Source organism: Alligator mississippiensis, chromosome 4, assembly GCF_030867095.1.
Source record: "Alligator mississippiensis isolate rAllMis1 chromosome 4, rAllMis1, whole genome shotgun sequence".
NCBI classification, from domain to species: domain Eukaryota; kingdom Metazoa; phylum Chordata; order Crocodylia; family Alligatoridae; genus Alligator; species Alligator mississippiensis.
The window spans coordinates 210,021,123-210,045,756 of NC_081827.1; the positions used below are offsets into that span (position 1 = coordinate 210,021,123).

Here is a 24,634-nt window from a genome sequence, read left to right on the forward strand (position 1 = left end):
TGACACATCTGCACTCAACTATGACCATGTAAATCGCCACTCTTCTGGTAGACACTGAAGATAACAAATGTTAATTCAGTTCCTCCTAGAGAAATCATGCCCCCTCCAGGGGGAGAGATCTTCTGGGTGTCTGAAATTCTTACTGGTAGAAATGAAAGCCTTTCTGTAGCCTAGGAAAGCCCTATTGCATCTTGCTGTTCTTGGCCTTCTTTGAGTGGCCAGTAGCATGCTACGGCCCTCTAAATAGTGGGTTCTCTTCCCTTGTAGTTTAAAACTTACTTCCTGTCTATGATGCTTGTTTTTTTCTGCTGCTTTCTGTGGGCCATCTCTATGGTCATCCCTTGCTGCTTATTCCTTTGATGTCCAGTTTGCTAAAAGGCTCTTGTAGTTCTGTTATGGCATATTTTACATCTTTTTGGTTAAGTTAGTCCAGGAGTTAATATTTTCTCCTTTCTTGTTATGTGGGTTGAAGTGAAATCACAGGAATAATAAAATTAGGTTTGTGGTTTACATGCTTATCAAGGATGTATCGATCCAGGGCTAGGTTTCTGTATAAATCTAAATAAATGCAGGCTTTGGCAGAGTTTGGATTCACTGATACCAACAGCAGCCAGGAATTCTGTCTTCTTCAGTCCACATAACTATGTCATTACCTCTCAGGTGAACCAGGCATGTTTCTCATCATAGAGAGGTGATGCTTCAGTGTGCTCAGCTTAGAGCCTCAGACATTACTTAGAAGCTCCACTGATTCAAGGTACAACTGCCTTTTAGATAGGGCAAATTGCTGAGCCTGTTTTGCACCTCTGCTTTGCTCTTTACACTTAAGTTACACTTTGCTACCAGAAAAAAATTAGTGCTTCCTTCAAAGCATTTCTTTGTTTGGGGTTCATAGAAAATGCTTTTCTCTGCCCTATGCCATTTCCTGTGCTACTTGTACTGATGGGCAGGAATGCTTTGGGTTACTGTCTCAAGGGTGAATGCAAAGGAGCTGCAGCAGGGTGGTGTCAGGGATGGATTCTGTCCTTCAGAACTTGCTCCTCATGGAAATGTATCTGTGCTTAAGAATGACTGCACTACAGTGTTTGTTCTGTAGGGCTCTTAGCTTTATTCCAAGTTGCCATTATGTACAGCTCTGGAATCCCTTGATATTTAGATTTCCCTGGCTCTAGCATGGCCGCAGAAGTAATTTTAGTACTATATATAGTTTTGATGCATATATTCCAGGCACAGGGCATGTGCTTGCCTTGTACATGATCTACCTTATGTAAGAGCACCTTTCATATGATTGACATGGGCTCATAAGCGTGTGGAACGATGATAATCCTCTCCTAACCTTAATGGGTAATTAACTGGCTACTTGAGCCCTCCCACAGACTAGAATGCTTTTTTCCTTATGGTTCATGTCTTCTTGCTGTGTTCCTGTTCTCCTTCCCTCCTCTTCCCATCTGTTGTTGTTGTCAGTACTGTTTTCTTTTGGCTAGATTTTCTCATTTATCTGTGGCAGTTCTATAATTTGCAGGCACTTTTCTACTAGTAGAACTTCAGCACTTCCTGTAGAAGCATTCTCTGCTTTGGTAAGGTTTTGATTTCTTGGTAACTAACATCCAAAGCTGTGTTCAGCTCTTGCAGCTTAAGTCATAGTTTCTTGCTGTACATATAGCTCTTGTTTGACTGCAGGTATTTCAACGCCATGAATATCTTCTCTAACTCTTTCTACAGCAAGGGCAGATAGACTTCTGATTAAGCCAATGGATCTATATTCACTCCTTGGATCTGACACACCTCCTGTGTCACGTAGGCCACGTCTAGACTACAAACTTGCTGTGTCTTAAACTAGTGCCCTCAAAGATGCACTGCTCTGTCCACATTACACCCCTGATTGGAAGCCATGTAACAGTGTGCTCTCACAGTGCAAAGGAGCTTTCTTTTGGTGCCATGCAGATGAGGCTATACTACTTCCAGTCAGGGAAGGTAATGTACCTGGACCATATAAGGCTGGGACTTTAGAAAAGGAGTTAAGTTGGATGGTCTGTGCTCATTAATATTCAATGCATCTTAATCACCTGACTCCTTTGGATCCTTTTTAAAATGACAACTTTTGATGAAGGTGTAGTTTTACTGTTTTCTTATAGAACCAACCCTCTTCTGGAGGATTCTAAACACTATCACAATCAAAATAAATTTTAAAATAACTAAAATATTAAATAAATGTCCAGTAGATGAAGTGTGTCACCCCAGATTCTGTGTTGTGATCTTTTGCATGCACACACCTGCTTATGCGTGCGCTCTCTCTCATTTTTCTAACGGTGGCCTCTGCCCTATTTCCTCTATGACTTCCATTAGTAGCACTGTTTTCTCTTGCGCTACAAAACCTATGGCTTAGAATTCCGTCTTCCAGCCAGTCCTGTAGTTGTCCTCTTCTATTGTCTACTTTTGCAAACAGAAAGTTTTATAAAAAGCATTTCAGAAACTGCTTTTAAATAAAGAAAGCCCATGCCTGCCCAGAGGAGTTTTCCATCTGTTGCCTCCTCTGTGAAATCCTATGAAATATGAACTTTCATTTCTATCCAGGAGAACTTTCACAATCTTTTCTCCAATGCCTGATGAAGAGTGTTCGTGCCTGAAAGCTTGCAATTAAGGATTTTTTTTGCAAAAACCTTGTTGGCCTAATAAAAGATATAATCTCTACCATTATCCCTGATTGCATAAAAAGAAAGATTTGAAATATTAACACTTTGCTATTTTGAAAAAAATAGCTTCAGACTGGCCAAACAGTGGCTCCGTGCATTGTTTTTTGATCTCGTAACTTCACATCAAAAACCCTTTTGAACATTTGAGCAGAAAAAGCTCTGTAAATAGTAAATTTATTTGGACCAGGTTATCCCTTTACTTATAACTGTTTACAGTCAGGGTATCACTCCTTTCTTTGCCAGAGCTAGGGGAGGAGAATCAATTTTTTTTTAACCTTTATAACTTGAAACCAGCAAATAGACTTTAATAATTCTCACCAAATATAAAGATTTGTCCCAATCACCAGGGTATTTATATACCACCCTCATGCATGGAGTGAGTTTTTTCTAGTGAGTAACAGCCACCCAAAAAAGAGAAATATAATAATAGAAACATTGCAGTCTTTACTGCTGAACTTTTCAGAGCAGCAAAAAATGTATATCATTTGGTCAAACAATGCTTAGATGTCTACACACCTTGTATGTGTATGTGCTACATAAGCTGTACACACATCTAGGGTCCAGCTGGACAGAATCTTTCAAATTTATTCAGTTTCACTGAATCCTATTAAAATGAAAAATTGCTGGTACAGTAGGTAATTTTAATAGGCCTATTACTTTACAATGAGTGTTTATCATCTGTTCTCTCCCAGTTGCTAATGCAGAAAGCATTTAAATGGCAGATCAGGCATCACCCCAAAATAGTTAATTTTTTCATAGACAGTGAAACATCAGAGAACAGTAATTAAACTGTTCCTATGCAGTTTATTTATGTAACTGCAGTCAAGACAAGTAAAGGGGAGTGCACAGATAGAGCAATTAAACTGGTTTATTATCAACATAGCACCTATTTTGATAGGACTAAAGCCTCCTATACATTACCCTGAGTATCTTAATTACTATCCTTAGTTTAGTACATTAAATTGAAACTTCCTCCAAAAGACTTCACAAAACCCAGAGTTTTATTTTGTGCTACAAAGCAAAATTCCAAGAGAACAACAGGAAAGAATTCAGGCTCTCTTGAACAGTAATTTTATAGTAACTAATAGCTGAAGTGTGCATAGCAAGCAAGCCACCTTACATCCAAAGTTCTCAACAAAATATCCAACCTATGCATAGAGTTTAGTTCATGAAGCATTAAATGCAATCATCTTTGGGTGCAAGTGCAGCAGCTTTCAAATGGAATACACCAATATTAAACAATAATAAGGAAAGAAAAATGCAATTTCCTCTTCAAGTTAAGACTACAGAACAGTTTTGGAATTTAGGAATAGACTTTAACCAGGATATTAAAGCAAGCATTGCATTTCTTGTGAGTAATATCATAGTAGTTGTAATGACTGCAAATGCTAGGTTTTGAATTTCTTAAAGACTACAGAATAATACCACATTACCACCACTATTCCAAGGTAATTCTGAGAACAGTAGAGAAACCTAGTTATTCGGTGGACACAGGGCAGGGCAGTGCGTGGAAGGCGAGAGCGCTGGTGCTTGCTCCTCCTGTGTTAGAAACCAGAGTTTTATGTCATGATGGGCAAATCACTTAAATACTCATCCTTTGTAAAATGGAGGAAAAGCGTTTTTGAGACGTATGAATAAAAAGAGCTGTGTATGAACTGACGTAGCATCACTTTTACTGTAGTGCTTAGATCAGTAGTTTTGAAGGCACCCCTTAAAAGCTTTTCTGAATTCACCAGCACCTCAGTTAAGAACAAATTTGATAGAGGAATATGAAGCCATATTGCTTTTATAGTAGTCTAGATTTCAAGTTAATTATCTCTCAAGGAAAAAAAAACTTTAAAATATAATTTTAAAAAAAGTATTATTACATAAAAGCTGCTTTTAAAATGAATTGTGCAAGTGAGCCTGGGAAGAGCTCTGCCTCTTCTCGGCCTATCTTCAGATCAGATCTTCCTGTACTACTTGTGTGCAGCCGTGGAAGCGCACAGCACAGCTCTGTAAGACAATCTGTGACACAGTCCAGCTTGCCTCCCTTGGCTGGGGAGCAGCTGTCACCATACTGGCAGGAACATACCTCATCAGATGCTCCTAAAGAGACCGTCATAGGATTCCATCTTCGTAGGAGTTATTTTTTTAAACCTAAATTTGTGATCACTTCTAAGCTTAATTCTGGGACCTACCTGCGGAGTACACATGCCCCTCATTATGTTTTTCAGCTAGTGGTTCTGTGCAAAGCACAGGATGTTTGCTGGGTTCTTCCTTCTTACGTCATGGGCCCCAGCACAGTGAGGGGATGAGGCTCATGCCTGTTCCCCTTGCAGGGTTGCCAACCTAAGATTTGTATTTTTTTTTTTTTTTTTTTTTTTGCTGACAAACTTTCCTGACAAGGAGGGTTTTTTTAACCTAACCTGTTTTTACTGATATAGATTTTACATAGTGTAAATGTAACACTTCTGCCATGCCCTGCCCTGCTGCCAGACCCCAGTTAGTAGGCCTGGGTTCAAATTTGGAGGTTAAACAGCCATCATAGTAAAGAAAGTAAGAGTTTCATTGCAATAAAAAGTTTGCAGTAAAAAACTTTTCTTGCATGGCAGTTCTGCTTGACTGCAGCAATGGTTTTACACCTTGCTGCCCTCAAGTGGTCCCCTACTTACCTCAAACATAGATGCCCTGCCTGACTGCACCCTGTGCCGTACAGCTTTCCCTCAACCCAACCCACAACCTGACTCCTGCCAGTCTTACTGCCCTCGTCCTGGAATGGACTCCAACCTGCTGCCTCTCTACCCACCATCCTGCAGCTCTATCCCAGCTGCACCATCTCCCTCTTTCCGGGGCTGGTACTGCACGGCGCTGTATGTCTTCAGGGTGAGCACTGAGCAGTCATTACAGGAAGGCAGGGGCCAAGATATGCAATAGCAGTGCTTGATACAGTGGGAAGGGAAAAGGAACTACAGAGGCTCCAGTGGATAGACTTTGGTAAGACTCCAGTGGACAGACTTAGGTAAACTCAGGAGTCTAGTTAGAACGGCCCTGTGACAGGGGGCCTCCCGGGGCCGAACTCTGTGGCCCGCCCGCCTGTCACCGTGACAGCAGGCCTACTCAGGGCCTAGCTCTTCATGGCCTGCCCACCTGTCTCTGGGCAACCGCCCGCTCATCTCGCCCGCCACGCCTTTGATGATAATAAGTTCAATTAGGATGTTAATTAAGCGGGAGGCTGCCCTTCGACTGCCCCGATGCCCAGGGGCTCTCTGTGGCTCCGACCTCCCCTAATACCGCAGCCCAAGCCTCGCAGATGACATCATGGTGTTCTACCTCACCAGCCCCACACTGGGCCCCAGAATCTTCCATGCAAGACCCCACTATGATCTTCGCTACACAGGCGGCCACTCCGCCGCCATCTGGGCTACCTCACCCACCCGAAGCCTTGTTCCCCTCTCGGGTGTGGTTCCCCCGGAACCTTCGGCTACCTAGCCCTGGCCCACCTCAAGGCCAGTCGGGACCCCAGGCCCCCGGCTCTTGGGCGTCCCTCGCGGTGGGCCCCTGGCCCTTTTGACCCTCACTGGTCCTGGCCCCAGCATGGGCCAGTCGAGGGGACTCTCCCCTTCGGGCTGGGTCTTTCTAGCCACTCACTCCACTCCTCAGGCCTCACCGTGCCGCTACTCCCTTCCTCCTAGGAGCAACCGCGGCACCTCGCCCACCTTACTCCCACTCTCGGGGTCTGCCCTCTCTGGGCCCCTCACAAACACTGGCCCTCTTGGCCCTCATAACACTGGCCCTCTCGGCCCTCATCCAACTCAGGGGTCACCCACCCGGTGGTGGTGGGAGCTAGGGGTTAAGGCGCCCCGACTCGCCTTTCACCGGGGTGATCACTGGCCTGGCATTTCCTGGGGGCTCCCACGCCACTGAGAGCCCCACCAGACCACCCACTCCCGGCAGGGTGCAGTTTCAGGTCATGCCCAGGACCAGGAGCCTCCTACCATCCCCTTGCAGCTCCCCCTTACCTCCAGGCGTTCACCGCAGCCCTAAGGCCAGGCGATGTTGCTGCCTGACCTCTTGCAGCCAAGCTGCCTAGTTTATATAGGCCCCAAAATGGCTGCCCTAATCAGGCACCTGGAGGCTGCCAGCTCCAGGCCCTTAAAGTGGCGGGAGCACCCTGTGCTCCGCCACAGGCCCCTAACAGCCAGCAACTGGACAATCTGGGAGTTCAGGAATGGTGGCACTTGCTTAAGGAGGCAATTTTCACTGCTCAGAAAGAGGCCATCCCCACGCAGTCAAAAAGCGGGAAAGGGGCCAAGAGACCCGCTTGGCTCAGCAGGGACATTAGGGAATATCTCAAGAAGAAAAAAAAAGCATACATGCAATGGAAAAATGGCTAAACATCCAGAGAGGAGTATACTCATATGGCCAGGGTCTGCAGGTATGAGACCAGGAAAGCCAAGCCATGCATGGAGATCAAGATGGCATCCAAAATAAAAGACAACAAAAAAGTCTGTCTATAAGTACATTGGGAGCAAGAAGAAATCAAGCTCCGCTGTGGGACCCATACTGAATACGGAGACAAAGCCCACAGTTGATCTCCGCGAAAAGGCAGAGCTCCTTAATACTTGCTTCACATCACTATTCTTAAAACAAGATGAGAACTCATCGCCTATCCAGAGGCCCAGAAAATACAGCGACAACAGCAGTCCACAGGTTAAGGTACAGTCCCAAACAGGTAAAGATACTCTTAGACCATCTGGACACTTTCAAGTCAGTTGGGCCAGATGACCTACATCCATCTGAGATGGCTTTGTCAAGGGGAGGTCATGCCTAACAAACCTAGTGTCTTTTTACGACCAGGTAACTAATCGGCTGGACATGGAACATGAGGTGGATGTCGTCTACCTAGACTATAGCAAGGCCTTTGATACTGTATCCCATGCGATCCTCTCAGTTAAGTTGGAGAGTACTGGCCTGGGCCAGTCAACAGTGAGATGGGTTAATAACTGGCTCAGAGGTCAATCCCAGCGAGTCATAATCGATGGGATGGCCTCATCCTGGAGGACCGTCTCCAGTGGTGTCCCCAGGGATTAGTGCTTGGGCCCGTACTCTTTAACATCTTTATCAATGGCCTGGATGAGGGCGTGGAAAGTTTAATGATTACGTTTGTGGATGACACCAACCTGTGTGGAAATACAGGCACATCTGAGGACAGAGCAATGATCCAGGATGACCTTGACAGCTTGGTCCTATGGGCTGAACGCAATCAGATGAGGTTCATTAGGGATAAGTGCTGGGTCCTTCATCTGGGTAGGAAGAACCTTCACCATACCTACACTACAGGGGGTGGTCCACTGGCTGACACCACATCTGAAAGAGACCTGGGGGTGACAACCAGAGGATGAATATGAGCCAGTGCAATGAAGTCGCCAACAGGGCAAATAGAACTCTGGCGTGTATCAGCCAATGTGTTGCCTATAGATCCAGAGAGGTGCTCCTTCCCCTCTCATGGGGATTGGTAAGGCCACAGCTGGAGTACTGTGTCCAGTTCTGGGCACCGCACTTCAAGAAGGATGTGAATAAGTTCAAAAGGGTACAGAGAAGGGCTACCCACATGATCAAGGGCCTGGGGGATAGGCCCTATGAACAGAGACTCCAGGAACTGGGTTTGTTCAGCCTGAGTAAGAGAAGACTGAAAGGTGACCAGATAGCCACCTACAAGTATATCAGGGGCAAACACCAAGATTTAGGGGAGAAACTATTTAGAAAGGCACTCCTTGGGAGGATGAGGTCCAATGGACACAAGCTAGTTGGGGAAAAATTTAGGCTGGACATAAGGAAAAACTTTTTTTCTATAAGGGTATCTAGAACATGCTCCCAGCAGAGTTAGTGCAGTTGCCATCCAAGGAAGTGTTCAAGAGGAGACTCCTCTGAGCCCAATCACTTCCTGCCCATGGCGGGGGACCAGACTTGATGAGCTTATAGGTCCCTTCCAGACCTTTTATTCTTCTGTGATTCTGCATTTTTTCACACCACAAACTAGGTATAATGAAGCATGGTGATGGCTAATGGGCATGTTGTAGAGGGTACATTCATGCATTTCTGCCTTAGTAAGAATTCCCTTGAAAATGTGGGTAGATTTGTGGTCACTAAAATGTTCCCTTTATTTCACATCTTCATTTCACCATCTTTCTGGTGCTGAGACCTAAGTGTTCTCTTCCTTCCTTTGTGTCTAGCTACCATTGCCTCTGCAATTTAATCCAGTCTCTAAAACTGTTATCCTTTCTACCCCCCTGGTAGCTGAAAGAGCAAGGCAGAGCAATTGTCTTTCAGACAACTTTAACTAAAATAAGTCCATTAGCCTCGGTTCTGCTGTTTCCTAATACATGCATGATAGATGCAATAAGACTGTTCAATGACATGAATTTATTTTTTCCTTGAAAAGCTTTTAATGTTCCACTGTCAAACAAAAAGAGGGCATACATTGTATGCATCCTGTTTTCTGTTTATTAAAGTTGGGAGACAGCTGTATTGCGTTTAGGAGTGTGTCAGGAAGTGGAAGCACCAACTTGGTGACCTACTTAATGTGGAAGTGATGTGTAAATAGCAAGGATGCAGTAAAGTAACATTATGGATAAGGTAAAATACCAAAATACTGAAAAAAATTAAAGTCTCAATAGAAAACAATACTGTAAGGATTTAAAATAAATTTTAATTGAGAAAGCTTGCTCCTGGACTAACAAGAAATAGGTTATATTTCGTTAGAACAGTAATTATGGACTGGAAAATATAAGTGAATAGGGGTGAAGCAAAACCTGGAAATGGTGAAGAGCTAGAAATGCTTTATGGACAATAGTAACTATATAAAGAAGCAGATGTATTTTCATGATTTAGTGTAGTTTTTCTTTTCTCTTTGCTAGTACTATATTACTTTCAAAAAATGCATCTCCACCTGCTCACCAGGAAAAATTCTGGGGAAGTAGATGAGGCTAAACCTTACTTTTTAAGTCTGACAGAAAATGCAGAGGGGTTCATTCAGTCGCCTTTTTCTTATTATTGTGGTACTGATTCTATTTTAGAAATGCACACTAGATCTGCTTATCTGAATACCTTGCTTCAGGAGATAGCTATCAAATTACAAAAATGCACTATAAACTGATTAGTTATCTTGAGAAGATTCTTGAACAGAAAGAAAGGAATGTATGTGATTCCCCACATCCATGCAAAAGAAATAATGGGATCAGTTTGTCATATGTATGGGAAGCAAGTGCATCTGGGGAAGTGGATGCTGGGAAGCTGATCTAGTATTAAGACTGTGGGGCATTGTCTATGAGATCCAGTGATGTGGTATTGGTCTCTGAGGGGAGGAGTAGAATGTATATATTGTTGGAGTTTCTTTGTTTTTGAGATGAGTGCAGCAACTTCAGCAGATACTCAGCATAGCACTCACATTTGTGTTCAAATATTTCTTTGGGGCATGATCCTGCTTTCACTGTTTTGTTTTGCTTTTGATAAGAAGAAAATCAGTGTCTTAAAGTTTAACTCCTTTTATCTTTCTTCTGTACCTGGTGTCACAGCGGGGTCCTCGCGGAGGGCCGTGATCTCCTTGAGGCCCTCTCACCGTGCTACTCCGGCCCGAGGGCACCCTCCATTCTTGCCCGCCACGTCTTGATGGAATATATAATAGGGAGGCTGCCTTGTGTTTCCTCGGGCCTGTCAGCTCCTGGACCCCTCGTGGGTCTCCCTGTACAATGGGTGCTACCCAAGTGCCCTAGCCTTATGGGCTATGCGTGGCTCCTACCAGCCCCTAATACCACGCCCCAAGCCTCGCAGATGTAAAGGATGTTGTCCGGTCTGTCTCTCTACTGTGGCCCACCCTGGGCTCCCTCTCATATGCCCAGCCCCTTGCTGGGACTCTCGTCTGGCCCACTCTGGGCCTCCCCTGCTGGTGTGGTTCCGCTCCGGGACTCTCTAGCGGGCCTCCGGTCCTATGGGCCAACCGCACGGATACCCTCCCTGACTCTGGCTCCCTGCGCTGCTACTCCCTGTCTTCTCAGGGGCAACCGCAGCGCCCTGCCTTGGTCTGAGGGGGATTGCCGCACTAGCCTGCGGCCGGGCTCGCTATGCCCGTGTGCCCACACTGGGCTACTCAGCAAAGCACAATGGCGTTCCCCCTCTCTGGGGCTCGCCGCGCCCACACTGGGCTACTCAATAATACCCAATGGCGTTCCCCCTCTCTGGGGCCCGCCGTGCCCACACTGGGCTACTCAATACTGTATAAGGGCGTTCCCCCCTCTCTGGCAGTCGCCGTGCCCACACTGGGCTACTCAGTAATACCGCCCCTTTCCTGGGGCCGGGGGCTATGCTCCCCCACACGCAATCCGGGGTCTCGGTCCCCGTCCGCAACCTACGGGTTGCGCCCGCGACCCACTGGCCGCGCTCCTCGCCGCCAGCTGCTCACGCACTGGCGTGCGAGTAATTGAGGCCTCCTCCAACCCCTACAGCCTCGCCCAAGCCTCCGGGTGTAATAATACAAACACAAAGCAAAACCACAAGCCCCTAGGCTGTAACATAACCACAAGCCACATGGCCATAACTCATTATCATAGCTCAAGCCTCCAGGGCTGTCATGAGCTGTACTTGCAACTTAGGCTCCTTCCCATATCTCGGCCGAGGGAGCTCCTGCCTCTCCGACTGCTGGCAGAGAACTGCCAGCCTGGTCTCAGCCCCGAGCTTTATAAGGGCCAGGCCCTGCCCCCTACAGGCAGCTGGCTCCGCTTGGTTGCTCCGGCAACCCGCAGCTGCGCTCATTACCTGAGCAAGCCTTGCCTGGGCTTGTTATGTCAGGCCAGGGCTCTCTCTCCCTGGCAGTTTCTCCTCTCTTAGGAGCAGGCACTAAGGTGCCCTGCGACACCTGGCTTCTGGTTTTTCTAAATTTTGACAACATTCTTCAGATATTAATACAAAATCAAGACATCATGTGACAGATGATGTGGCTTTATTGTCTCTGGATTATATTAACGTAATGGTTTCTTTCCTAGAAAGGCTAGCAGATTTATGTGACCATCAACTTGTCTAAAACTTTGCTATCCATGTATTAGTTCTTAAGTAGCATACAAGTGTATGTCATAGATTTGAACAGCATTTGCTTGACCACATCTCTTAATAAACATGTATTTTGTTTCTTTACTTATAAGGCTCTTTATTCAAGCATTTTAATTATATTTCAGACTTGCTACATTCTGATCTCCTCTCCTTTCAGATCCTAAAACCCTGGACATGTAAAGTCCGTGCATGCTTTTTGCGTGCTACATTTGTTGAATTTGGTGGCAGTTGGTTAGGGTTGTGCAAGTGGAATCTAGTGCCACCTGGTGTCAAGCCCCCCTACGTCACATTGACTATATTAGAAACTAAGTGCATGGCTTAGCACTCAGGATCATCCCCGAGAGATTCATCCCTAACAGGTCATATATACTGCACTCTGAAGTCTAAGAGTTTCTGTCACCGTGATTAGCAGAAGTATTACTTGTATGACAACAGCAATTGGGAGCACCTGTTTTATCATAGCCCGGGGTGGGCAAAATAAAGCCCACCAAGGCTCTCAGTCTTAAGGCCCAGGCACCACCTAGTCGATGTGTCCTCTTCCCCCCTGGGCACACAGCAGGGCTGGGATGGCTCCATGGCTGGACTGCCTTTTTAGGCAGTCCAGTCAGCAGCGGCTCCTTCTGGCTGCTGGCTCTGCTGGCCCCAGCCCCACAGTACTGGCAGGGACCCACACACAAAGCCCCAACCTGGCACACCCCACACCTGCTCTGGATTTGCCCATCCAGGCTTAGCAGCAGTGACTGCTGGGCAGAAACTGTTGCTCAACATGGAGGAAAAGTGGCCCCTCCCTCTCGTTGCTGTCGTGCAGTTCTTGGTGCAGCTGCCCGGATCCTGTGCCACGCTGCTGCTGCTGAGTTTGGACGGGCAAGTCTGGAGCAGGCATAGGGCATGGTGGGTCAGGGCTGTGCTTGCAGGTCCCTGCCAGTACCGCAGGGCTGGGGCCAACAGTGGCAGCAAGTGGAAGGAGCTGCCCCAGGCCCACTGCATGCCTGGGGTGCAGCAGGATGCACCATGGCCAGGTGGTGTGGAGCAAGCGCAGGGCACGCTGTGGGCTGTTGGCCACAGTGGGGAGATGCTGCAGGGTGCACAGGCTCCTGGCAGTTGCAGGGTGGGTACTGACCGCCTCAGGAGGGCATACACAGGGGCTCCCATGCACACCCCACCATACCCTCAAACCCACAAAACCTACCCCACCATACCCTAAAACCCACAAAACTCACAACCAGAGATGACTTGAGTAGGCTGCGGGACCCAGGCCAAATCAGCCTGTGTGGGGCCCCACCCCTGTGCGCCCCAGATGTGAAGAAGCCAGCAGCAGATTTGGCAGGGGGAGGTGGGGTGCTGAGCAGCCGAATGCGAAGCCAACAGTAGTGGTGGCACTGAGTCACCATGGCCACTCCACTCAGCTCTGCAGGGCCCCCCAAAACACGAGACTCAGGGCAGTTTCCCTGATTTGCTCCTTCCTAAGGATGGCCCTCTCCACAACCACACCTTCCGCCACACATTCCCACACTCCACAAACCCCCCACCCCCTCCAAACACACCCATGTACCTTTAGAGAGGAGCACTGCTCCCTCGTACATGCACATATCCCACCACACACATGCACCCACACACAAACACACCCAGCCACGCTCCCCATCAACACACCCCACAAACCCGTACTCACCCACACACATGAACGGCACATGCCTCCAGCAGCTGGAGGGGCACAGCAGGGGCGGGGGGGAGGGAGGAGTTGCAAGCGCCAACCAAGAGCTCAGCACCTTTTTGCAGGGGGTGCACCACCAAACTCAGGGTGCACGTGCACCCACATGCACTCCCTACGCATTGTCCCTGCCTGCACATCCCCACAAACCCCCAATACTCACTCACCCACATCCTTTATTCAGTTCAGGAATCTGCCTGTATCTTCAGTGTGACATCTTTCTTAAAATTTTTCATAGTATGTTATTGGCACAGAAATAGACATGCTGTTACAATGGCCTTTTGTCATCCTAAGTATACTTTATACACTACAAGACAAATTTACACTTGTCATTTGCCAGGTATATGGTGAGATGATGCTATTGTTCATTGAAATTTAATGTACTTTTACTTCATTCTCTTGTTTAATCATTTGACTCTTACCCATTGGATCTTATAAATTCTGGGGAGTAGGGATATCTTTGTAAATAAGTCTATCAAGTGCTTTTTGGAGTGGGGTGCTAATCCTTAGATGATGCCCCTGTACTCTACTCCATAATAATAAAAGGAATATAGGAGTTGTCATGTCAGAAAAAAAGAATGTTTTCTCTATTTCAATATGCAAACTCTGAGAGTGACCTGCATCAGATGCTCCAGAAGAAACTCGTGAACTAACAGCCTTAGAAAGAAATATTTCCTAAGCTCTGCCAGATATTGATTGGATGCTTCATATACTTTTAATATGTTTTTAACACATTCTTATGTAACTTTGTATGTTTTCACTACCCAATGAAATCAATACTGCTTACTTGGTTTCAGCAGTATCAACAATGTCATGTAAATAAATTCTGTGGGCTAATGTATATGTTTGTGTTTCTTTCTGTTATTTTTAATTCACTGTTCTATCTTTTCTTTTTGTTATATTAAAACATAAATAGAAGCAACTGCCATATCTTCCATACATCATTCTCATGTCCCATGTTATTAGTGAGCAGGAAATGAATTACAATGAAAGCCTTTTCAGAAACTTTTCTGAGTATTATTTTTGAAGAACGGTACTTGAAGTTACAGTCTTTTCTAATTTATCTTTTTTTCTAAATAAACAAATCAGAATATTTTAATTTAACTGGGTGCATATACACATTATTGATATGAAGTAGGCTTACTGTGCAGTGAGTGCTCTACGCTGCCCAGAGCTGGCTGGGACCTGCAACTCCCCTGCAGCTCTTTCCCAGCCCAATGCCCCAATCAGGCAATGGAGGAATGGGGCTGGGAAGAGCTGAGGGGGAGGGGCAGGTCCCAACCAGTTGATTAGTCTACTGTGCAGTAAAGAGTCTCATGTAGACACACCTCCTGAGAATCAACTATTTTGACTATATTATAATATTAAAGTTCATCATTTTTCAAGAAAGCTAGTGATGTTTGAGGAATACGCATTATTTAGTCTAAGTGCTAATCCATGTAAGTTGTGTTTTCATCTGTTTAGATAATCTTCATTAAAAAGGACTCAGTAGAGCCTGTATGTTTCCTGTATTTTCCAACAGCTTTCTTTCTGAAATGAGCATCATGCTTTCAAATTTTTGTTTTTAATATTTGGCTTGATATTTTTGGAGAATTTAATACCCTAAACAGCAGCACCTGCTGCTGTCTGGCCAAGGAGTGACATTGAAGTCAGCTGTGAAAGCAGCGTCTTTCCTCCATCCTGCCTGCAGGAAAAGTTTTGGTAGTTGCCAAGTACAAACGTTGATGTGTTCATGAATGTGTGCAGATTGCTTCATAAAGCAATTTGTTCAAGGGTATAAGATTTTTGAAAAGGTGCTTTTTTGGGTAAAGCCAACATACTCATTTATGGTTATGGAAAGGTTATAGCAAAATACTATTCAAACCAGGCTGCAGAATTACTAATGTTGGATAGCTTATAGGCTATATAGCCCATATATTACAAGGATTTACTTGAAGCTCAGGACTTAACAAGCATAACACAGAGGGACTTTTGTACAAAGCTTGAAGAGTTAGTCCTTGGCCTTTGGCCAGAAATAAAGAATGCTTGCCCTTGTGTCATTTTGTCCTACAGTGTTCAGATTTTGGCAGCAGTTCTACTTCAGTGTAATTGTTGGCACTAAGGCTGAACTGTACCCTGAATGGCCTCTTCCTACAAAAAGGCAGGGGTGCAGAGGTCTAACACGGCATCAAATCTCTGTATTGATCAACTGTAATAGAGGACTGTATATGAGAGCCCTTCATATCAGAGAGCCAAGCAATTGAACATAGAGAAGCAGCCCTAGAAAACAAAACAAACTTCGTGTGAAATATTTTTCAGTTTTTTCCATGGGATAATGAAGGGACTAAAAGGATAAGAGAACAAATAGCTCCTTCTAGGGCAGACATTAGTTTGGCTATCTATCCACAGTTGTTGTTAGTCTACCCTTCCTATTTGTACTTAGGAGTTGAATTTTATGTTCCGCATCCAGACCATGTGCAGAGAGCTTGGTCACAGCTTTTAACGATAAGGTATTTTTATTGTTTGCAAAGGCTTCACTTGCTTACTTTTCTTTAAAAAAAATACTTTCCCATTTCATTGAGGCAGATTTGGAAGTCAAACCAGAAACTTCAGACTCTACTACGATGGAAAACACTTTGTTGGGGAGAAACGTTTTGAGTCCATCCATGACCTGGTGACAGATGGATTGATTACTCTTTATATTGAAACCAAGGCAGCTGAATATATTGCCAAGATGACAATAAACCCAATTTATGAACACATAGGATATACAACTTTAAACAGAGAACCAGCACGCAAAAAACATATGCCAACCCTGAGAGATGCACATGATGGCAAAGAGTCTACAGGAGAGGATGAGGTAGCAGAAAAGAGGGTAAGCAATTTTTAACCCACACACTTTTTTCTGTTAGGCTTTAATATTGTACTTTTAACTCAATGGCTTTGAAAAAGATTAATTATGTCTAGAGGTATTTAATATAAATAGTTGCATCAAATATTTTATTATTAATAATAATATGTTAAGATGTTTTAATAATGTTTTCAGGTTTTAATGCTGATGTTTGCTTATTGCAAATTTCTCTGATACATAAACTTAGTTATCTTTTACCTCATTTTTTAAAAACTAGTTAATTACAGATGTTAAGTTGCCCCCTTGATATTTCAAAAGGAAAGGAATTTTTCATCTTAAAATTATTTATAATGTAGAAGAATAATTGCCCTTTAGTACAAAAAATGCATTCTCCAATTTATTCAGCTTTCTCCAAACAATGACAGTGAAGTTGTCCATTTTATAAATAAGTCTGTTCATTAACATGATAAAATGTTAAAACATTTCACATGACTAAGTTCAGCCTGTCAGAAACTGACAGAACTATTTTTGGCCTCAATGAGACTTATGAAGAAGGATTTCTCTCTTCAGAGAGTTGCGTTATCAACTCAAAACTAACTGCATTGTGGATTTAAAAAAAAATAGAAGCAATGCAAGATAAATTTAAGAGTATACACTGCCACAGAACTTCTTGAATGGTAATGCAGAAAACTCTCCCAGAAGCAGTTGCTTGTAGCTTTATTAGTTTGATAACTTCTCTTTTTAAATTCCTATAAAAGTTAATAATGTTAAATTAAATCACTTGAGAAAAATGGCATCTTCCTAATGATTTAAAAGCCCATAAATTAAAGTCTTTAAAAATGTGTTTTTAAAGAATCGCTTTAAATCTCAGTGTGTTTAATAAGTGCTTCTATACTATATTGTGTATGCTTTCCTCTTATATTGGTATTTGGCTCTCAAGTAGTAATGTTGCTAGGAATATCTGTAATACACACAAGAAATACAAAACAGATTTAATTAAATATTCCTCTTTCCAATCAGATTTCAGAAATGCATCTCTATAATCCTTTCTTATCTTCATATTCTGTATCTGTATTGCTACGAACAGAAGGGGTTTTTTTAATTAAGAGGTTATTGGTATGCCTATTGCTTTTAACTGACCATTTAATCCCCTGGATTTCTTGCCTGCAAACTAACAATGACATTGGTATGATTTACCCAGCATCATTCATAGTTTCATAATTTCTAGGGACATAAACAGACCATCAAATCCAACCCCCTGCCCTGGGCAGGAACGAGTGTTGGGATCATAATACCCCAGTCAGTTATCTATCCAACCTTCTCTTGAAGACCCCCAAGGTAGGGGAGAGCACCACCTCCCTTGGGAGCCCATTCCAGAGTCTGGCAGCCCTAACCGTAAAGTAATTTGCTGATAACGTCATTGACTTGCTAGTAATGTTGGGGAGGCCACTTTACCATTCTGTGCCTCAGCTTCCTTCCCTAAAATAAAGATGATAATACACACTTCTGTAGAGTGCTGAAAGACCTGATATATGTAGCCATATATGACCATCTCTTGGCTGTTTTTATTTGATAGTTTGTCCCCAAAACAAAACCCATCAGTGCTGCCCACACCTGGGGACCATCAGGTCTTTTGTCACAAACTTAGTTATTTCAGGAGGCCTAAATTATCCTTTTTTTTAAAGGGGTCACATATGGCTTCTTGCATAAAGCTCTTCTTTTCTTTTTACGTTAAAAGCATGATAGGGCTACAGTAGTTTTAATACTACAGAATAATACAGCTTAGTAATACATAAATGTAAAAAACCAGGCCTTCCCTTTAGTGGCCACAATGAAGTGTGTGAGTATCAGGTATAGAGAGGGGCTTTACTTAAGAAATTGTGCCCAGCCTGAAAATCCCCAAATATTAACTGTAGCTTTCAAATGTAGCCTCTTCCACTGTAAATAGGTTGCTTTTCCACATTTCATTCAGTAGGAACAGGAAATCCAGGTTCAAATGACAGCACTGATGGAAGTTTGAAGTACCAATTCTGACCTTCTAGATGACAGGTATAAGTAAGGTACCTTCTGAGTGGTGCAGACTGGCTAAATATCATCATAGACTTTTTCTTCATTGTTTCATCACCTATGAGGCTCCCTATTTCCATTAAACTCACTTGAAATAGAGTATGTTCAGCAGCACCTTACAGTATATCATGCTGTTTGTTCTGAATTTAACAAATTCTAATACTAGGAGGTGCTATTACAAGAAAAAGCTCTCTGCCTTTATTTACGGGTAAAGTCCAGCATAAGGCAGAGAGCTTAGGCAGGGCTATCTATTCCAATGAAAATCCGTGGAAAAGACTTAATAATAGAGGGTCTTGTGGGCTTTTTTCATTGGTGTGGATATCATCCTACTAAGGTTCATTATAATGCAAACCCTGAATACGAACCTTGAACAAAAGTTCTAGAGATAACCAGATAGGTTTGAGTTTTGTGGGGAGTTATTTCTTTGGTTGGTTGATTGGTTTGGCATATTTAAGTCCTGCTACCTTTATCAAGCTTAGGTGCCATTACCGTTCAAAACAAGTATAGTTATCACAGTCATTTTTGTGAGGAGGTAGTAGACTTCTGCTGTGTAGTGTCGTGATACTCTACACTGATGGAAAGGTTTGTACAGTGTAAGGATTGCTTAGGAGATCGTTATCAAAAGAGATTTTTTTCCTTAGAAAGAATGCTGTCAAGTCAAACTTCCATCAACAAAAATGTGCTTATTTTCTCAAAAAAATGCTACAGAATAATTAAGTCATTTTTTCAAATTGAAATTTTAGATGGAAAAACTCATAGGTTAGTCATGTAATTGCAGCATCCCGCACCTTTATTTAGAAATTATACACACTTAAAGTTGTTTCATATCCAGAATGGCACACTTGTGCCTGGATTGGCCTGAAGCCCAGCTTTTAAGAGTCTGTTTTCTTTTGCGTCTTGGAACCTTATTGAAGTGGACAGAGAAACAATGAGACACATGCTATGGTACAGTTACATGCAGAGGCAACTTCTTTATTTAAAACTGGGCATTTGGATAACTACACCAAACTTAAATAGCAGAGTTGTTCATGTGTGGCCCTTCTCTGTTGCCAGATGGTACCAAGCTAAGGATGAGGGTAACACCATCAAGCTTACCCAGACCCTGAAAGCTAAAACAGAATCCAAAATGGGAGAAGGAGAGGGAGGAATCAGTTGTAGTCCTTCCTGATACATACCCACACCTCTATGCACGTGTATGCTTTCACATACATGTTGAAGGCAAGTGAAGGGGAGAGAGGGAAGCAGAGGAAGCACATGGGGAACTACCCTAGCTGCTCCTGGTTGAGCTCCACTCTCCAGGGTGTGCTGCTGTTCCAAGCCCCATCAAAGCTGTAGTCTGGCTACTGGGGTGAGCATTTAAGTTTCTACTTCACATGTAGTGAATGTGATAAGGTTACTTAAAAACAGCACCACTGGCTTAATGCAACATATTTTTTGAGAATGTACCACTTTCAACTGTGTCTTATAAAAGAACATAAGTTACGATAGGCGTAATGCATATTTTTACTGACATGACATGATACTTCTGTAAAATTTAATTTTGAAAATGCTTAATGGAGAGGGACTCAAAACACTTGATAATCGGAAATCTTTTTTTTCTCTTTTCTTTTTTAACTGCCTGTTAATGTAATGTATGGGTGTTAATAGCACACAAGAGGGATTAGATGTATTCACAATTAAGCTCCAGACTCCAACTATCTTTGCTAAACTAATAATTTATTTTCTGCAATGGAAATGTCCAAGAAATCTTAGAAATATGTGTTGAAAAAAGTTGATATGCTTTTCCAAAAGTTAGATTTTGTTCTTTTGTGGTTTTTTAATACTTCCCAGTGTTGCTTTAACAGGGTATACTTATAATTTATTGATGTTAGTCTATCATTTACGTTAGCATTAATGATGATTAGAATGATTTAACCATAGTATAGAGGAACTAGTACTGCTCAGAGAATGTGTTTTATAAATGGGAAGTTTGTCTTTCTTCTCCATGATAGCAAGAGGAGTACTAAATCCCTGTGGCCCAACATGAAGTATATCATCAAATTGAAATTGGGCAATTCTAACAAAGGGTTCATAGAAAGTTGAACAAAATAGGAAATGTCTTATGGTCTGAAGAGTAAATGGTTCTTGTAATAGCTTTCAATAAGGAGAATTATTCCAGCAGATGGAAGAGAAAATATTTTCTGCAGGGTTCAGTATTTGGTACGCAGGCATCTTTACCTGAGGCTATGTAGTTACTCCCTGATTTTTCTTTTCTAAAGCTATAAATTCTTATGTTTTCTCCAAAGCACAAGGGAGGAACAAGACTCTGTATCTTGAACAGAGATGGTCTATTCTGTGATCATTCAGATCCAGATCTGAATTTTGTGACTCTTCTAAATCAGAAGCTAAGCATGTGAGGTGTAAAAATATATCTTCTGGAGAAGAACATACAGTAAGGACACATGGCCAGGCTGGAGAACAGCTGCTGGGGCTGCAATTTCACATTCTGTCATAAAAGTGAGTAAAGGAAACAGGGCAAACACAAAACACACCTCAAACTTTCAAATAAAATATTAAAGAGCTCTAGACCTAGCAGTTAATTTGGTAAAAGGCAACAGCTGGGAATCAAAGTCTTGTGAAGTATTTTCTATCATGTAACATTGGGTCGGTTCCCACCTCCCAAATATAGGTAATTTAGAGCAGAACAAACTGGCACATCTTGAGTTAATTTTAAGAACTCCTTGCGAGCAGGGTATTGAAAAGCAGCTATAATAGTTGGACTCAAAAGGCAAAAATAATTCTATTGTTACGTGAGGATTGCAAGATGTAAATCATCCTGGGTAGAAATACTGAGTCCTGTAAGAGACATGCAACCAAGCTGTGGTGTGATTTAAGATGAAGATTTTAATGGTAAAAGAATGAGAATATAATCCACTACTTGGCATATGCTTCGCTGATTACTAAAAGGAATTTAACTGTTTGCTGTATGCAAGTGCAAATAGAAAAAGAAAAGATTTCTTGGTTTACTGATAGATGACTTTCATGGCTTGTGATAAAATTAAGAAACAGTCAAAGAGACTGGAGGGTTTGAGACTGGAATAGGGAAAGGACTTGATATGGTTGAATACCCTGCATATATAGCTGCTGTGATAATGATAGATCCCAAAATAGGCTGCAGACTGGTTCAGAAATCAAGCTTTTGCAGCCAGTATGTAAGCCTCTGACTAGAAATTTTTGAAAGTGTGCTCCACTGGAAGTTTGTTTGTACAACCTGAACCAGTGGTGGCAAAAGTATCCAGTACCACAGAACTACAGCCGTTTCTGCTCTTCAGTCCTTAAGTAGCTTTGGGCACTTTTGTCTTTGGGTATCTAGGGACAATAATCAATCCAGTCGGTACTATGTGGAAAAATATGGGAAAGCAGATGTGATGTATATGACTCTTTCCACACTTGCTAACAAAAAAATGTATCCTACAGTGTTTACCCTTTAGCTTTGTATAAAGCTACTGGGCCATAAATTATTCCATGGGTTAATTCCCTGAGATTGTCAATCCTTTTCTCACAGATTTTCCATCTCAAGTCTCTGGGTGGATGCCCATGACAATCACTCCTCATTTAATTTACTTTATAAATAAAACAAATCAGTGGAAGGCAGAAACATTTGTTTGTTTCTCTAGTCTCATCCTCAAAGACTTCCAAATGTTTACAGCTTTGCCAACAGGAACATGGAGCTAGAAAGGTCCATGCAGGCCATCAAGTTCAATCCCTTGCATTTGCAGGCAATCACTCTGACCCCTCTTGCACAACACAGTGACATAGTGCCTTGGGGTGGAATTCAGTATCCCAAAGGTAAAGAGTAGGTGAGACCAAAGTATTGGCAATGCCTTCCTACTTCAGTGACAGGGAATTAGTTAAGCCATGTTCAGATCTTAGGAAGAGGGCTGCATCCTACAGATAGAGTCAAAACCCAGAATCTTTACCAAGCTGACCTGGGGGAAAAATCTTTCCTGCCCACAAACCTAGAGTCAGTTTAACTCTGACTGCATGAACAAGACCCTCCCAGCAGACACCTGAAAGGTTTTTAAGTGTTGTTAGGAGCACCAGGGCATCCCAGCCAAATTCTCTTCTGTATCTGTAAGCAATACATAATACTGCAAAGGAATAAGATCGAGTTTTCTTTCAAATCCAGCAGGGAAACCCTTGAATCCATAGATTCATAGATGTTAGGGTCGGAAGGGACCTCAATAGATCATCGAGTCCGGCCCCCTGCATAGGCAGGAAAGAGTGCTGGGTCTAGATGACCCCAGCTAGATGCTTATCTAACCTCCTCTTGAAGACCCCCAGGGTAGGGGAGAGCACCACCTCCCTTGGGAGCCCGTTCCAGACCCTGGCCACTTGAACTGTGAAGAAGTTCTTCCTAATGTCCAATCTAAATCTGCTCTCTGCTAGCTTGTGGCCATTATTTCTTGTAACCCCCGGGGGTGCCTTGGTGAATAAAAACTCACCAATTCCCTTCTGTGCCCCCGTGATGAACTTAAAGGCAGCCACAAGGTCGCCTTTCAACCTTCTCTTGCGGAGGCTGAAAAGGTCCAGGTTCTCTAGTCTCTCCTCGTAGGGCTTGGTCTGCAGGCCCTTAACCATACGAGTGGCCCTTCTCTGGACCCTCTCCAGGTTATCCGCATCCCTCTTGAAGTGTGGCGCCCAGAATTGCACGCAGTACTCCAACTGCGGCCTGACCAGCGCCCGATAGAGGGGAAGTATCACTTCCTTGGATCTATTCATCATGCATCTGCTGAAGCACGATAAAGTGCCATTGGCTTTTCTGATGGCTTCGTCACACTGCCGACTCACGTTCATCTTGGAGTCCACTAGGACTCCAAGATCCCTTTCCACTTCCATGCCACCCAGCAGGTCATTCCCTAGGCTGTAGGTGTGCTAGACATTTTTCCTCCCTAGGTGCAGCACTTTGCATTTCTCCTTGTTGAACTGCATTCTGTTGTTTTCTGCCCACTTGTCCAGCCTGTCCAGGTCTGCTTGCAGCTGTTCCCTGCCCTCCGGCGTGTCCACTTCTCCCCATAGCTTTGTGTCATCTGCAGACTTGGACAGAGTACATTTCACTCCCTCGTCCAAGTCGCTGATGAAGACATTGAAGAGTATCGGTCCAAGGACCGAACCCTGCGGTACTCCACTGCCCACACCCTTCCAGGTCAAAACCGACCCATCCACCACGACTGTCTGGGTGTGACCCTCCAGCCAATTCGCCACCCACTGGACTGTGTAGTTATCCAAGTCACAGCCTCTTAACTTGTTTACCAGTATGGTGTGGGATACCGTATCGAAGGCCTTCCTGAAGTCTAAGTATACGACATCCACCCCTCCTCCTGTGTCCAGGCATTTTGGAACCTGGTCATAAAAAGAGACTACATTAGTCAGGCATGATCTACCTGCTACGAACCCGTGCTGGTTTCCCCTCAGCATAATTTGTCCTGCCGGGCTCTCGCAAATGTGAGCCTGGATAATTTTTTTGAAGACTTTGCCTAGGATGGAGGTGAGACTGACTGGCCTATAGTTGCCTGGGTCCTCCTTCCTCCTCTTCTTGAAAATGGGAACCCCGTTGGCCCTTTTCCAGTCCTCCGGGACCTGGCCCGTGCACCACGAATGTTCACATATTCCCACCAGTGGCTGTGCAATGACGTCAGCCAGTGCCTTCAGTACCCTCGGATGGAGCTCATCCGGGCCATCCAACTTAAACGCATCCAGTTCCTCCAAGCGACTCTGCACCATCTCAGAGTCTACACATGGCAGTCTGGTGCTTTGCTGCTGCCTCTCTACAATCCCAGTGAGAGACTTGTCGTGCCCCTCGCTTAGGAACACTGAGGCAAAGAACTCATTGAGGAGTTCAGCCTTGTCCCCCCTGTCCATCACCAGTTGCTTCTGCCCATTTAGTAGGGGTCCTATTCCACCCTGGGCCTTCCTTTTACTCCCTATATATCTAAAAAAACAATTTTTTGTTATCCTTTACTTGGGATGCCATCCTCAGCTCCATGGTAGCTTTGGCCTGTCTAACTGCCTCCCTACAAGTGCGAGCAGAGGAGGTATACTCCTCTTTGGTAATCTCTCCCCGTTTCCACTTTTTATATGCTCCCCTTTTAGTCCGCAGGCTGCCCTGGATTTCTCTGGTCAGCCAAGGAAGCCTCTTGGCCCCTTTCCCTCTTTTTCCTCACATCGGGATCATCTCCCTCTGTGCCCGAAGGATCATTTCCTTAAGGTACAGCC

At 43.9% G+C, this 24,634-nt stretch overlaps 1 protein-coding gene across 6 annotated transcripts in view; it reads left to right on the forward strand.

The window, feature by feature from the left end:
• The window catches only part of CHN1 (chimerin 1), a 167,299-nt gene that overhangs the window by 73,376 nt on the left and 69,289 nt on the right, over window positions 1–24,634 (forward strand). For all 6 annotated transcript variants that reach the window (XM_059727269.1, XM_019480361.2, XM_019480360.2 and 3 more), the window contains exon 6: window positions 16,048–16,336. In XM_059727269.1, coding sequence (XP_059583252.1) covers window positions 16,048–16,336 — 289 coding nt within the window. The remainder of the gene's footprint in view (window positions 1–16,047; window positions 16,337–24,634) is intronic.